Raw genomic sequence first — 16,616 nt, 5'->3', positions numbered from 1 at the left:
TGGATTTTTGTTTGGTTTATACATTATTAGATTTCAAAGAAAATTTAATGCGTGATGCACTTCTGTTTAGACAGTGAAAATGATAAACCTTGTCATCTAAATCATCTAAGGCTTGTCATCTAAGTCACTATTTTTTTAACCTCTTTTTTTTAAAAGATATTAGCGTTCGTCCTCATCAGGAACATTCCTGGATATGTGCGATCTGTGTATAGCTCATTCTTTGCCTGGTTTGGCAAAATTTCTCTAGAGGTAAGCAGAATGATCAGAAGCGCAGTGAATTGAGACTTAGAAATATAAAGTGATTTTAATATCTAATTGTAGTATAACACATAAATGCTGAAAATATTTATTGACTTATTTAATGCTTTGCTGTTGTGTTTGATCCTTTTTTGCATTGTAGCTTCCATCTACACTTGAAAATCATAGCTGAAATAGCAGTCTCACAGTAGCAAACTTCTTTCTCATGGTGTTTTGACGGGGGAGTTTAGCATTGTGAGAGTGGGGATCTAATGCTGGAGTAAGCTGTGGTGTCTTTGCAGTTGGAAGATAAAAAATTTTAGCCTGTTGAAGAGTCAGCATGAATTATACTGCCTCATATAAATACACTTATAAATGTGTTTGCCCTAGAAGGCTCTCCTGCATTTTTAAACAAATGTAACTTTACAAAGAAAACCCTTCTTACTGCAAATATTCTCTTGTCTGGAATAGGAATTCTCTTGCTTTCTGTTTTTTTGCTGGATAGTAATAATAAATGTTCAGTTTTATTCTGTTACTCAGCTATATTTTAAAAAGGGAAAGGAACATAAAGGAGAAACTTATTGTAGCACAGTGCATATGTAGCATGTGATTTTGGATTTCTTGCTTAGGGAACATATTTCCTCTGTTCTGATTCCTGGTGAACATGCTGGTTGAAGTGGTTCCTGGTTAAAGTGCTTATCGATTCCAGGGACCTTTGCGTTCGCTGGCAGTTAAAGCGTTATCTTTATTTGCAGGTAGATTAGTTCAGTCCCTCACCAGAGAGACAGTGACTGAGTGGATGTGTATTCCTCATTTCTGACATAACGTGAACGATGCACTCCTGTGCCATGTGTGCTTAGGGGCAAAGCAAACCCGTTTTACTGTGTTCTGTAACAGACCAATGGTTTTGTCTGATAACAAACACATGTGGAAAGCAGCTTCTCAGAGTATGTTGTTTAATCATAAATGCCTGACTTAAGCAGAAGTACAGTGTGTCAGTTGACGCAATAGTAATAATAATGTTTTCATGGAAGTATTATTAAATACACTCTTTTTTTCTTCTAGCTTTTCATTTGCCAATACCATATATGGCTGGCAGCAGACACGAAGGGGATCTTGGTGCTTATTCCTGGATATCCAATGTTTAACATTCTTGTCAGCACTTTTATATTTGTGTGTGTGGCACATGAAATTTCTCAGATCACTAATGATCTCGCACAAATTGTGGTTCCTAAAGATAACTCAACTCTGCTCAAAAGGTTGCTGTGCATAGCTGGATTTTTTTCAGGACTGCTCCTTTTCTCAGCAGTGCAAGATCAGTCAAGGCATTAACTTGAAAAGATTCTTGGAAACTTTCTTCAGGTTTACTTTGTGTCTGCCTGAACAAAAGTTCTCAACTGGATGTACAAGAAAACATTTAAATTAAGTGTGTGGAAAATGTATATAGTGCAAATGTACATATTTTGTGTGGAAACAGCCTTCTCAAAGTATCTGGGAAACAAGAATGCACTGTACAGACTTGCATGTGAAAATGAGTCTTTTCTACTGGATACGTGTTCCTGTTTACATACCTGTTTAAACCTGACATGAAGAAGTGAAGGTAGATGGTTTAGCAATATCATGTGCATATCATGGGATTAGCTTTACCTTGGGTCAGCTGAATGAAGAGTGGACATTGCTCAAGTACCGCCTACACGTAACACATGCGGTAATCAAGGAACAAAACACTTCGTTGACTTCGTTAATGGTCACCTTTAGGTGATATGAATCATGAAGTTACTGGTTAACCAAGGCATTTTTCTGAACAAAATGGTAATTTATTGTTTAGAAATTAGTATTTTGGGTGGAGATAGTATTTGTTATATGAAACCATTTATATGTGGAAGTGTCATCACCAGTTCAGTGATTTAAGATTATATACAAGTTTACATCATGTTTTATGATTTTTTTCAGAAAATTTAAAGACGTTTTCAGCCAGTGTGGTGAATTCTGCGGTGACATTTTTGTTACAAAGGAAATTTTTGGGTTTTCCCCTCCTAAAATTGTTTGCTTTTTCCTAAGTTTTCCACTAATTCATGTAACTATGTGCAGTTCCCCATACAATCCTAGTGAACAAACAGATGAATACTTTTCAGAGACTAGGCGCCAGATGGAGAATTTTTAGAAGAACCCCCCCAGCCTTTTCCAGTCAGACAAAATCCTATCAGATCCTAAAGAAATAGCACAACAGGGGGACAGTGATCTCAGAACCTCTATCTGTAGGTGGTCCATCAGGGAACCGGTGCCATATTCTACCCTGTAATACCATTGCCATTTTAAAGCATCTGAGTCAAAGATGCAGGTCGACCTGCTGATATCACGAGGAGGAGGGATTGAGTTACCTTGTTGCATGCAGACAGTTCAGTCTCAGAATTACAATTGCAATGAGATTAGAGGTGTTGGGGGAATCCCTTTTTCGCCATCCTTTTTAACAGTGTCCATCTTTCTTATTACCTCTTTCCTTTAGCATAAAAAGTAAACCAGAAAGAACCAGCCTTTCAGTGTGGCAGTGACGAGATGTCATTGATGTTCCACTTGCTCAGTTAAGTTACCATCTTTCTTTGCTGTTTGTGGTTTTGGTTCAAATGATAGTTTGACCTCTCGTTGCTCTTTCTTTTTATTCTTCTGCTGATCACTTGTTAGCACGTTAGTCAAAACCACAAACACAATATTGTTTCGCAAGCATATGTGCAATTATGTATGATTATAAAACAGTATGCGTCCTAGTTTGTACTGTGTGTACTGTCACACATATTTTTGATCTTATATCAGTTAAAAAAATTGAATTCAAACTTGCAGCCACCAATAAGTGCAAAAAAAATTGTGAAAAGAATGGCTTCAGTTTCATTTTTTGGTGGAGAAGCTTGTTTTAAAGAATGACCAGTCATTCTTCATAAAAATAGAAAAAACAAATCCTTCATTTCCCCCAGATTCAGCAGTTTTACTAAGTCTGCCAGCTATTTTGAAGATTGGAGAGATTTTCAGCTTTTTGTTCTCTGCGTGTATCACTTCCAATGTTTGGAAACTTATCCACCTCAGTCAGTGCATCTGAATGGCTGAAAGAAATGGTGTAGGTGAGCACTTGTGGGGGACAGGATGCGTAACTGTCATCTGTGCCAGTATTAAGAGCAATGGGGAGCTGTGAGTCTGAGGGATAATTTTGTTTTTCATAACTTTAAGTATTGTAGATATAATTTTATTTATCTCTTGTACAGATTTGGTTAAAAGATTTATTTTTAATGTTTGAAATAATGCACTTGTTTACTATTATTGTATGTGGGATAAATATATTTCCTTTTCAGGTTATGTAAAAATATGAAGTAATTTAAACATTAAATAAATGTGCTGTGGATGCTTATTTTTGTAATGAGAGCAGCATCAATTGAGTAAAAACTTCTTGTGGCTTGACTCTAGCTGTTTGCTCTCCAGTTCACTGTTGTGCCCACCTTCAACTACAGATCAGTATTGCAGTTTCTCTGAAGTGATAACTCTGAATACTTCTACTACAAACAAAGGGCGGATATTCATTTGTATCGCAAACAATTCCAGATGCAGGGCAGGAAGAACGATTCTTCTGCTGTTAATTACACTGTCCCCAGTTTGATGCATTTCCAGCCCAGCCCACCCTTGGCGCTTGGGGGTCTTGGGCAGAACTCCACAGCCGAGGTGTCGAATGCTTTTTCCCACTGCGTTTCAAGCTGGAAACTGCTGCAGAGCTGTGCATGAAAGGAGAGGAACTGACTCGGCTTTTCCTCAGTCTGGCAATATCAGGAAACCCGTCCTTAAGATTTCTTTGGGTTACAGAGTTTAGCTTTTAATTTAGGTATTGGAGTCCCACGCTAAAGAGAAGGGGCTCCTTAAGCAAAGGATTCAGAGTGGTAGTTAATTCCTATCCCTAAAGCTCCTTGTGTAATCAGGGAGATTTTATCTAACTTGGGCTCCTGAAGTAACCAGTGCAAATACTCTCCCATCTGCTCCAGTTCCATCTGCTCAGGCATCACCCCCCGTTAAACAGAAACCCTGCACAGCTCCACCTCAGTTCTTGGGCACTTCACAGTCTGGTATCACTGTCTGTGATTAACAACTCTTAACACAAAGCTGTTCAAGCATCATTATGTAAAATAACCAGGCGGCAACATCACTACTTGATGCTTTCCTGTTTATTAGATCTTACATTTCATAAGTTTACACAGGCAGCTGCAGTGCTTGCTGTTTATTATGATTTGGTTGCACTCATCACTTAATACAGCATTGGTTCATACCGTCATCGTACACCAGTGAAAGAAGCTGTGAATTTACTGCTTTAACTATCAGCACTTCAAAGTGTTACTGATTCTTGAGCCGTTAAGTGTCTTTAGCCAGCTTTATAAATCTGTGCTTCCATAGTAATTACTTTAATAAGTAAAAATAAATAATTTGTTACTAAACTTACCTCAAATGAGTGAAGCTTTCAATCCCAAAATAGTTCAGGTGTGCTTAATACCCAGGTCACCTACATCATTCGGTTCTTTTCAGCAGGGGGTGGAGCTACCCCGCTGGTACAAACCCATTATGCACATATATAACAATTTTAAGAAATCTGAAATATATTGGCACCGTTTACATATTAATACAAATAAGATGGTTGGTATTTCATTGATTGTCACGTCATCCTCTAATTATGAGAAATTGTTATGCTCCGAAATCGAGAATATTTACAAAGTTTAGTCTTCGTTGCATTTAAAATCCATTCCATTCATTTCTGTTTCAAAGCACTGACTGCGCATATGTTTGAAAGTAGCGAAAACTCACAGAGCTGTTGGGAACCAATTGCTGATTGTACTTTAACTTTCCACATCCGGGATAAGAGCGGTAAATTTGTCATTTACTCTACGTCTGTGCACTTTTCTAATTCCCTTTTCCCTGATAACCATCCAAGCTGCTGGAAGAAAGGAGTGATCTGCAAGGAAGCAGTGGACTGACGCAAGGTTCCTTGGTCCCTTTTGGATGAGGTAGGTGTCATGGAGGCCACTTGGAAAGGAAGGAGGAATGGCTCTTTAGTCCAACTGTTTCAGAAACTGACTTAGTTTTTCAACCTCAGTGACTGCAGCTTGAGCTGCGGCTTGTTGCATGAAAGCCACCAGCACAGCCCCTGTGGCCGGACGCGTTTGTTCCCACATTGTGTGGGCAGTGCTTTGCTCTCAGGGCAGCCCTGCAAACTCCTGTGTTCAGGGAACAGGGTCATAGCTGTAAAAAGAAAAGCCAGTGGCTACTTTGGTCTTGCTACAAACTTTAACGGCCTTATTTTACAGTTTCTTTTTAGCCTTAGTCTTAAATTCCTAAATTACTCAGAATTACTCTTCGTGGGGAGCTAAGAAAATGTGCATTTAGCAATTTTAAAGCAGGCTCAGGTTTCTCGCGATGCCCCGGTGAACATCCAGCTTTGGGAAGAGAAAATAGTACAGAAAAAAGACAAAGCCTATGTGTCAGCTTCCAGCAGTCTTTGAGATAAAATCCCAAGAACTGTTGGTGTGAGCTGACCCAGCTGGAGACCCCGGAATCACCTGTTACACTGTACTTGAGGGTTTAAAGAAGCACCAGAAAAATTCATTTAAAATATGCAAAATGACATCAGGAGATAAATTCTCGCTTATTGAAAATTAAGGAAACCTCGATGCAGTTCCTTTTAAAAAGTCCATATTATTAAGCTTTCGGCTGCACAAATGCCTCCAAGCAGCCCCCTCCTGGAAAGGCAGGTATTTCATCAACTCCTCTTTAAGATGCTAAAAAATAATCCTTAGTTTATTATAGTTCTCCCACAACTTTTTTTGCTCCAACTAGAACAAAGAATGTGGAGGATATAAAAAACAAACTCTATCAGGGCATCAGGAATATCACAAAATAAAAATTTAAAGCGTATTTTTAAGGAGTTCAAAGTCAGTCCATGTGGACCATAACAAAATTTATGCCTGCTTACTTGCAGACAGTCCTTTCTGCCTCCAATAGTTTGTAACAGTTTCTTCTAATATAACCAGCTGAATGAATGGATAGATTTTAAATGTTTTATTGCTTACAAGCTGTCAAATAGGTTAAATATCTGATAAAAGAACAGAAGACCCATTTTCAACAGGAATAGTTTCAGGCTTTTGTGGTTTTGTTTTTTTCAAAAATAAACTTGCTCATTATATTTTTATAATCTCTACAAAATTAATGCCTAATAAATCTGGAATTTCTGAGCCTCATCCTCTTGCACGAGTTTTCATGCCTATACAATACTGCTTTTCATGTGCAAAGGCGAGGCAGTGGTACCAGCCCAGTGAGCAGAAGCCTTTAAACCTAGTGCTCATTTTGAAGTTTTGATTTCCCTGTTAAAACTTTCAGATCCCAAGATGGAATAAAGTTTGCTATTTATTAATACATATATTTGAAAGATTATTTTCTGAATGTAACAAATATAAAAAGTTATCAGTGTTTACAAATTCTCAAAAATGTTCGAAGTACAAAAGGCTACGGTACATGAGTTACGTGGGTGTGATTCTCTGGCACTGAAATCACCGTAGGACTGTGGGCATGCACAACATACACCAGAAAAACCCATGCGTAGATCGGAATAAATCCAGAAATAAGACAATTGGCTGCTTTCTTTGATTACAAATTCATTGCTTCTGTTAGTTTTCTTTCCTCAGGGATACCATTTACCTGCAAAGATGAGAATGTATATAATCCATCAGTGGCAGATGATGGTTCAACAATACTGAGCTGTTAATCAGTAGCACTGCACATAAATAGTATTTATTAGACCTTTATCAACAACAACGATGGAAAAACAGGACAAGGACAACCTGGACCAAAAGACAACATGTACAAGAAAAAGCTTTGCTTGTTTTCTTCTGGGAACAGATCTGTGAAAAGGTTGCTTAGTTGGGAATTTCTTTTCTATTTGAGAGCTAACAGACCTCATGTGGAGACCGTGAAGCTCAGAATGAAAAATGCCGTACCCAGTGCACATTTACTGTTTGGTCTTTTGCATTACAGGAATATCCTGCAAACTTTTCCATCTCAGTGCCTTAAAACAGTCCTCATGAATTTTACCAGTTATCAGAGAGACAATTACAAAACTTAATATGCCTTTTAATAATGAAGACCAGAAGCAATTTTCAGCGGCATAATATAAATGTAAGATGTCAGTTGTTGCCTTTTATAGAATCTTTCCCAATTATGTTTTAACTCTGTGAAACAGTCAAGGATTATGCCAGCTGTTAAATCTGTGTTTTTATATAAGGATAAAAAAAATGTTTCTTATTGGGGATTCAGATAGTTCCTGTAGAGGACAGTGGTTATTAGACATGCTCTGCCTTTCAAATTATTAAGTATGGTCTATTGAAGCTTTAAAACAGAAATATCTTCTTATTCATGGTGCTGACTGTGTTAATAATCCTGAGTATATTATTGGGAATTCCCTGTGTAGGACAGGGAGAAGGTTCAAACAATTAATGTCTAGTTCTATGATTCTTCTGGTCTTAAGTGTTTTAGTTCTCTAAATTTCTTATTTGAACAGCTCATTACAATTCATTGCTACGTTTGGTCTGATGCAATTAAAAAAGTCTTAGGAGCTCCTGAATTTTGTTTTGAACTGTAACATTCTAAAAATCTAATCTTCTGACAACACGCATCATAGATATCCTTCAGAAGATAGACTGCAAGAGGCACATGCCATCATGGCAGAGAAGTGCTTGCAAGTGTCATCTGCGCAACTGAATTATGAAGGAAGGTATCATTGTCAGCTAAGAGAAGACGAGGAAACGTCTACCCAAAACAGATTTTCCTTCTCCCCCTCAGTTTCTGAGAGCTTGTCACAGGCACAGTTGGTGATGAATATGAAAGGAATATCATAGAATCATAGAATAGTTTGGCTTGGAAGGGACCCTAAAGATCATCCAGTTCCAACGCCCCTGCCATGGGCAGGGACACCTCCCACTGGATCAGGCTGCCCAAGGCCCCATCCAACCTGGCCTTGAACACTTCCAGGGATGGGGCAGCCACAGCTTCCCTGGGCAACCTGTGCCAGTGCCTCACCACTCTCATGGTGAAGAAACTCCTTCTTATGCCTAGTCTAAATCTGCCCCTCTCCAGTTTTTACCCATTGCCCCTCATCCTATCACTACAACCCTTTGTAAATAGTCCCTCCCCAACTTTCTCGTAGCCCCTTCAGGTATCCTACCAAAATCACCTACTACAGAAAATACAGCCACCAGACGACTCTGAAGATGTATTTTTATGGCAGTTTTTCACTTTCAAGCAACAGCCTCCTGCCAGCTTCTCTTTCATACCTTTTTAAAAATTTCTCACTGCTGTCAGAATTCAGAACACCCGGGTGGGTTCCCATCTTTTTACTGCACGACAGGCTGGAATTCTTGTAACAAAACCGTCATAGGAGAGCTGAACTGTGTGACATTTTTATTCTGCCTTCTAAATGCCTGAAGTAGTGAGTGTTAAGAGCTACATGAAATAACCCAGACCAGGGCTGGAGGCTCTTCAGGTGTACTGCCAAGGTCATCTGCTGTTTCCAGGTTATGTGTAATAAAGCACACAGGTAGCCAAGAGAGCAGAACTGCAGTCAGGTTCTTTTTTCGTAAATGTGTTTTTAATTTCGAGATAACAAAAAAAAAAACCACATGGGCAGAAGCATCTATTATATACTTGCCTCAAATCTTTGAAATGTTGTCATACGAAATTCTCCTTTAATCCCCGAAAGCAGTAATGAAGAAGAAGGAGTTTGAATGAAAAGGAAGAGTTGCTTATGTAACTCCTACTTTAAAACAAGTGTTCCTCCTGGAGCTGTAGTTCCCATATCATGTTCAATATGTATACATCTGGAGTTCTACCTAAGTACCTCTTTGAATAGCCAAAAATTACACTTTGGCCTCTACGATTTGCTGGTATGATCCTTACCCCCCTTCACATGGCTACAACAGTAGCTTCTTCTCAGACCCGATACGCTAACTGGAGAGAACAATCAGCCTTAGTTGATACTCTGATGGGATCGCTCACAACCTCATCAGTACATTATTGTTTGTGAAAATGATGTAAAAGTGATACTAAGGCACGGGAAAACAGCAGCATGGATATTTGCCTCACTGCAGAATCTCCCAAATCAACTCTCTAGTAACAGCAATAAAGAGCTACTTCATCAGAGCTTAACGAATATTGAATTAGAAATTTTTATTTCCTATCAAGTTTTAGAGAATCTGAAGAATGAAACCACATTTGGCTGTAGCTTCGTGTTGTAAATTATTTCTACAAGGCTGTTTCTAACTCAGCTGCACCAGATTCCAGTGTCTCATGCTGAGTCCTGACGTAGCACCTCTCCTACTTGTTCAACCAATCCCATCCCATATTTTCCACTGATGCATAAAAAACAACTCTGGAAGGACAATGCTGTAGGAACCTGCACTGTTCACCTAATAGCTACAAAATTTTCTCAATACTGACCTGCACTCTGCTGCTGTGGGATCTGAGTCTGATGTGGCAGGTTCCTATAAAAAATAATTTAACAACTTTATTGTTCCCATAAAAAGTCTGAAATATATTATGAATGAAAATTCAGTATTTAAAATTCATTTTTTGGTTTTGAAGCAATAATCCATTTTCACTATGCAAACACAAATTGTCAGATATCATTGTCAAAAGGTTAGCCCGGTCAACGACAGAAAGAAAACAAGTGTTAAAGGGTAGTTTCTATTATTGCACTTGTCGCCTAGGTTCAAAAGCTCAGGCATGTTGAAATGCCAGACATAACGAGAGTCACCACAGGTTTCTGATGTTACGCAAAGTTTGGTTTCCACACGTGAGGAACATGGAAAAGCTGACACGTTTTTGCAACTTAATTATTGACTATGGAATGAACGAATGCTCAACTTGTTTTACACATCAGATCAGTTCACTTCTAAGGCAAAGTTAGATTTTTGTGTTCTGCTTAAGTGTCTGTTTTTACAGCTACCATGTTTTAAGGTTGTTTTTACAGAAAGGAACTAGGGGTTGGCATGTAAGTGAAGTGGATAAATACTCTTTGTATAATGCAAGAAAGCCTTTGGTACAGGCTTTGAAACACCAATCATAAAAAATAGCTATTCTGAATAGAGAAGAAACTGTAAAATACAGTAGAGTGCTTTGCAGTAGTTGTACAAGGGATAATTTATACAGCTGTACATTCTGGAGAATTTAGCTTTGGGACAGGGAGAAGAAAACACTCTTCTAGCACTTATCTACATTATAAAGGGAATTCAGGGCAAACACGTGTAAATTAGGGCCAAGTTAGTGCTGGCTGTGGAGTAATATCACCGGGGCCGTGCAGGCCTGTCAGCTGAGGAGCTACCGACTGGAGCCAGTGTCCTAGAATGGCACTGAAAAACAACAGCAGCCACTTCAGCGAGCACCGCCTCAGATCTGATCAACTCCAGACACCTCAACCAAACCTTCCCAGCAATGCCTTTTTCCTACAGCACTCCTGTCTGAATTAGAATATGTGCAAAGCACCGAGTCAACAATTTCATTAAGTTGCTGATAAATGAACTTTAAAGAATAGAAATTAACATTTTTCTGGTTTCTGTTTTGGAGAGAGGCTGACAACAATGGAAACAGCCGAGAGCTCTGAGCGTTTTCATTGGCAAGTCTGTATTTATTATCTGTGTAACAGAATATGCTCTTATGTTCAATGTTAACATCTCAAATTAAACTCTGTGTGACAAGTACATGACTAAATATTATAGAGTCTGGATTTTCTGGTATGAAACTACGGCTAACCCACTGTTGATTTTTATACCAGAACTCCAAACACATGGGTTAAGAGGCGGGGTGTCTAAAATAGAACAGTTTTAATTGATTCCTCTGTCAAAAGTACTTTTTCCCCAAAACATGCAGAAATGTAACTGTTCCACGCAAAGCTTCTTGCCAAGTCTGCACACTACACCCAGCCATTTAATTTACAACAGAAGGCCTTTGTTTCTGCTTGTCATGCCAATATCAGAACAATCTTGCATTACGGAGCCATTACTGATACCTCCATAATAAACATATTTCAGATGACAAGCAATGGACTCTGTAGTTAAATTCAGCAACATAATGAGTATTAAAAACATCAAATGGAATCTAAATACTTACTGCTGCGTTTGCATCAGCGGCATGCTGGTGTTGTCGTAGCTGTCTGTGTGAAGGGGTGGCACAATCTCACCAGTAACAGGGTGAAACACGGGAAGCGTTGAAAGAGGCCACGCTATCTCTCTATTTTTAGACATGTCACGCAGCTCTTTGGTTGATTTCTGTATGGCACTGTGGTGGACCAGCTGGATGCTATGTCAAAAGGAAATAAAATAGTAAATACATATTTTGAGTCCTTTGTCATAATGGATAGCCTTTTACAATTATTGGTTTTCTTAAAAATACAAGGACTTTGATGCATGCTACAGTCTATTGTGCAGCAATTACAGTCAACCTTTAGACAGGATTATTTAATTTTTAAGGCAGTAATTATTCCATTAGAAATTATTCCATTAGATTTTGATGTCTGGATAAATATTTTTCATAGGATCCAAGACTGTGTAATTTATGCCTATTGTTCCATTTATTTGCTGCAGTTAAAAGTTTGAGTTAACTCCTGATTCTCTTGGTAGATTTATAAAAACTCACAGATTAATTTTAAATCACCCCATAGTATAGGCATCAGATACATCCCATCATATTTGCTCTCCTGTCCACTGCATTTAAGATACAGGCTGGGAAGTCCAATAAGCAGGAGTATAAATGACATATTAACATATTTATTTCTAACAGCACTACTTCATTTTGAATTGACAGTCATTAATTTCAAACCCTTTTTATTCTGGTCTTTTATCCTTGCCAAGACTCTGATTTAAAAGCAGCTTTCACATTTATGAATTAAACCATGAATTAGAGAAGATGAAAAAAGATTATGACACACATGTATGAAGCATGACAAGCTACTGAGAATGAAAATTAAATGGTAAAAGAAAAATAACAGGAAAGAAGACACTTACTCTGGTGTTTGCATGTTTCTCTTTTCCCTAAAAACAAAACAAAATTTATGAATTAAATAATAGCATTGATAGTTGGAACATTAAATCTATCTGATGATGAAAATAGTAAGTGATGTAGAAATGCTGACAAGGTTATTGCTAAACGCAACTTGGCAGCATTTGCAAGTGGCTTTATGATGAGGCCTCAATGAACGCACGTATAGAGATGTGATAGTGATGACAGACACACACACAGACAGGCACACAGAGAAATGAAAATGCAAGTTAAAGAACAAGCTTCTGGCTAAAATAAATTCCGTGACAAAATGGAATTGTAGTTTGTGTAAGAAATGGCAGAAATCAGGTTACTTGCTGCTTTCCTTTTATGTGTTTTTCTTTTATGTCTAAATTCAGTTCATCTCCTCAACCAGATTTATTTTATAAAAGTTAGCATTTTAGAAATTACTTAATATTGTCCTGAACCAATGATTCTTTATTAGTATCTTATTTGTTTGGGGCAGTTTGAAGAGTTCTGCACCTCTGAAGATTAGGTGGAGTTTAGTGCATGTGTTGAGATTTTTAACCCTTTCAACTAGAACAACTAATGGCCCTAAACCGTTTCTCTTAGAAATTACTGTATGCGCTTAGATAAAAATAGTTCAGTATTTCAAGGAGATATCCTTTGGCCCATTTTAAATGTTTTTAATGAACTGAATGGATTCTTCTAACAAATAGTCTTCTATGCATTATAATCTTAGGAATATCTACAATTACTTATTAGCGTGTTAAAGTACTCACACTCCTTCCCGTCGGCAGCACATGATATAGGCAAGTATTAGAAAAAGCACCAGTGCTATTGCCGAGGGCACGGCCAGTGTAATTAGGAAATCCGAGTAATAGTCTCTGCTTTTCAGCGTATCAGAAGGTGGCTTGTATTCTCCACCATCAGGTAAGATCCCCTCTCCACGAATCACTTCCTGAAAGGTGGAAACTTGTTTTGTATTGTCAACCTGATACCCAGAAAACAAAAAAGAAGAAAAAACAGAAAGACAATTATCTTATAACAAAGTAACAGAATATAAAACTAAGCAGTATTTACCTAAGCATAACATATAAAAGAATCCATATGACACATCTGGCAAATTCTGTACAATTCCAACAAACCATTTTCTTTCAGCAATAATACCTTTTATCTTGTTGAAAGCTTCTGATCAATCTGATAAGGAATATTAAAATATATTACTTATTTTGTGCCTATCAGAGATACTACATTTTTTTACCAATTCATTTTAGGGATATATCACACAAATAGCATTTGAGTAAAAATTCAGTAAACATTTTTATTGCAAATTAATTAACACTGATTTCTATTTGGTGAACTAATCCATTTCTTCCTAGTCCTCCTAAGTAACAACACTGCCCTCTCTTGCATGAAGGTGGTAGAAATGAAGAGTGAAGTACCTAAGTTTTTCTTCCTCCTCCTCCCTATTGAGCTCCACATCCAGTGCTCAAAAAAAGGCAAGAGGCATGAATGGAGCTGCTGAGGACTGGGTGGCTCTATTGCCTCCCCCAATCCTGCTGCAGGAAGCACCCTGACATGAGATGTGCATTTAGTTGATCAGAGCCAAGAGTTCCAAGCTTTTTTTTCTACCTCCTACTTCAAAGAATCTCCAGAAGGCTGCATTCCTGCTCACAAGTATTTTAGGGTTTTTTTATGTCCTCATCTAACATCTGTGGAAATAAAATCTTTTTTCACAACTGACTTTCATATTGCACTGAACTGACTGCCTTTCCCACATGACTTTTCAATTTTCTGTCTTAATTTTCTTGTTAACTTCAGTTCGATACTACTTTTAAATGTCATCAGTGTTAAGTTTTTAAACTCTCTCAAAATCATTAATGAAAATAAATTATATTTGCTACACTCTTGACCTTTTGCCTGACACCGGTTTCTTTGAGAAATCCTGCAACTGATAGTCATTTCTTCCTAATTTACACTTTAACTCCAAAGTCAGGGTGTATTAAAACTTCTGCAGTGGATGAACAGGTTTTCATGGAATGCTAGAAATAATGTTTTCTTGAGCTTCACATGCATACGTACACATATATATATATCTCAAGTACAAGACAGTTTTACAAAACTTAAATTTTGTATTTTCCACTCATGAATTCCGCAGTATCTTTTATGTTAGGTACACCAAGTTCCACCCGGCTGCTTAGCTGAATCTCAAACCCTAATCTAGAACTTTCAATGCACTTTTTGATGTGGCCGACAGAAACCCATAAATGGCATGAGAAGAAGCTATCAGAACACAACATTAAAAGGAAGCAGATATTACGTTGCCCTCTTTTCAGAATTTGGGACCCACACACTTATATCCACTCTTTGATTTAGGTGCTAACCACCACCATCACCTCATAAGAAGTGGAAGAAGATACAATGGTTGTATTCTCACTCACTGGTCTATGTTGTGGTTATGGGAAATGGAGCTCAACTCCCTCCCAGACCATGGATCTCAGAGGGCTTCCTGCCCCTCTGCTTGCCTTGTGAAAAACAGACTGTGATGAGATAGAGGGAAGCTTGGCTCCCTTTTCCCTTTGAAAAGGTTACAGCATGCAACAGCAATGCTGCTGGCAACAGTAAACACCACTAAACGTGTTTAAATTCAGTGTTCTCAGCACACTGCCAAAATAAGTGTAGAGTTCAAGAAGGTTGCATTATATGCTACTGCAGAAAATCAGGCTTCTCTGAGAGCCTGTTCCTGTTACACACCCCAGGGTGATCTTTGGTTTTCTCAAAACAGCACAACAATGCTGCTTCACGATTAGTTTACGAGCCACTGTTAATGTTTTCTTGAATTTGACGGAGAAGAATGTTTCCCATTTATTTTTATTTCATTAGTCAACACTATTTTATTTTCTTTTTCTATTTCATTTTTATCATGAAATATGTTTTAGACAATTTTCAGAAAGATTTTTTAAAAGCGCAGAAATACTATTTAACTGTTCAGTGTTGTTGACTCAATATTTGCAAAAATGTATAGATATAGATTATAGACACAAACTTTTTAGGAAAGCAAGCAAAACTAGCAGTATTAGCATGCTGAATTAATGAACTACACCTACATAAATAATTCTCTCATTACTTTTAGTTCTGCAAGCACTAAAGTTCTCTGTCCATTTATATAAATCACTGCCAGCAAAAACGAATAGGGTGGTCTCACTGGTACTCAGCTCTAACAGAATTTAGCATGCAAACCAAAACCCTTTCACAATCTTAAGTACATCTGCTACATGGAACACAATGTCGATCAGTCATGAACACCTCCAGGGATGGAGCATCTATGACTTCTGAGGTGTTCAAGGCCAGGTTAGATGGGGCCTTGAGCAATGGTCTGGTGGGACGTGTCCCTGTCCATGGGACGAGGGTCGAAACTGGATGATCTTTAAGGTCCCTTCCAACCCAAACCATTCAATGATTTTACGATAAAGAGGAATTTGGCAGAGTTGTCTGGTCAGGCTGCCAAAACTTCTACCTCAATCATGTTTCATATAAAACACTACTCTTGTACATTTTTATGCAATAATAAAAAACTAACTCACCAGAGAGATTTTACACCAGTCAATATGGAATTGAGTACGAAATTTTTTATCGCAGGTTATTACAGGCTCCATTTCTTGACTGCATCTCAGCTGATTTTGTGGGTTTTCCACTTCTCGTAAACATGAAGAGAATGGAACATCTGCCCCAACCATAACATAGACACTGCAGAAAAAAAATGGAGCGATGACTCTCAAGGATACCTCTCCCAAATCCCCAAAGGACAATGACATACTCTTCCAAACATAATTACTGTTGACAGTAACATTCAGCTGTGCTTTAAAAACAAAAATTACTTCTTAAAATTATTTGATGGTATATTTTATCTAAGCATATGAATAACTGACTGAAATCAAAAGGATTATTCACGATACTTATTACAATGTATTCTGTTTTGCCGCATAAAGTAAATGCTTAATTACCATCAGAGTTGTCAATTTCTGTGAAGTCACACAACTTCAAGTGTAGGTGACTCATGTAAGTAAATCAGATCTACTTTTGAAAATTACATTAAAATAGTACAATTTCATCTTAAGGAAATCTTCAGTCTTGCTCAGCATAGTATTTTTATAGGGTTTCTTCCCATGTTTTGAAATAAAATTCACGAGGACTAGTTATTTCTAAGCCTGCTTCTAATACGAACTTGCCAAAATCCCCAGCTTCTCCTGAGAGATTCTGTACCATAGCTATGCACTGTCAACAAAATTTGCAGAATACTGAAAGCTGAT

At 37.8% G+C, this 16,616-nt stretch overlaps 2 protein-coding genes across 9 annotated transcripts in view; one reads left to right on the top strand and one right to left on the bottom strand.

Moving 5' to 3' along the window:
• Window positions 1–2,458, top strand: part of CASD1 (CAS1 domain containing 1) — a 30,150-nt gene extending 27,692 nt beyond the window's left edge. For 2 of the 3 annotated variants that reach the window (XM_054057245.1, XM_009558865.2), the window contains 2 exons: window positions 157–249; window positions 1,303–2,458. In XM_054057245.1, coding sequence (XP_053913220.1) covers window positions 157–249; window positions 1,303–1,569 — 360 coding nt within the window. In that variant the 3' untranslated portion in view covers window positions 1,570–2,458. Of the gene's footprint in view, window positions 1–156; window positions 250–1,302 lie in introns of those variants that run through there. The other variant, XR_008448368.1, reaches the window with a different exon arrangement.
• Window positions 2,459–5,630: 3,172 nt separating this feature from the next.
• Window positions 5,631–16,616, bottom strand: part of SGCE (sarcoglycan epsilon) — a 31,167-nt gene continuing 20,181 nt past the window's right edge. For 4 of the 6 annotated variants that reach the window (XM_054057247.1, XM_054057251.1, XM_054057250.1 and 1 more), the window contains 7 exons: window positions 15,891–16,053; window positions 13,086–13,297; window positions 12,309–12,335; window positions 11,416–11,604; window positions 9,748–9,791; window positions 8,960–8,994; window positions 5,631–6,954 (listed from right to left, as the gene is read on the bottom strand). In XM_054057247.1, the coding sequence (XP_053913222.1) occupies window positions 6,904–6,954; window positions 8,960–8,994; window positions 9,748–9,791; window positions 11,416–11,604; window positions 12,309–12,335; window positions 13,086–13,297; window positions 15,891–16,053 (721 nt within the window). In that variant the 3' untranslated portion in view covers window positions 5,631–6,903. The remainder of the gene's footprint in view (window positions 6,955–8,959; window positions 8,995–9,747; window positions 9,792–11,415; window positions 11,605–12,308; window positions 12,336–13,085; window positions 13,298–15,890; window positions 16,054–16,616) is intronic. The other 2 variants (XM_054057249.1, XM_054057248.1) reach the window with 2 other exon arrangements.

Source organism: Cuculus canorus, chromosome 2, assembly GCF_017976375.1.
Source record: "Cuculus canorus isolate bCucCan1 chromosome 2, bCucCan1.pri, whole genome shotgun sequence".
NCBI classification, from domain to species: Eukaryota; Metazoa; Chordata; class Aves; order Cuculiformes; family Cuculidae; genus Cuculus; species Cuculus canorus.
This window is presented reverse-complemented; position numbering and strand designations above follow the sequence as displayed.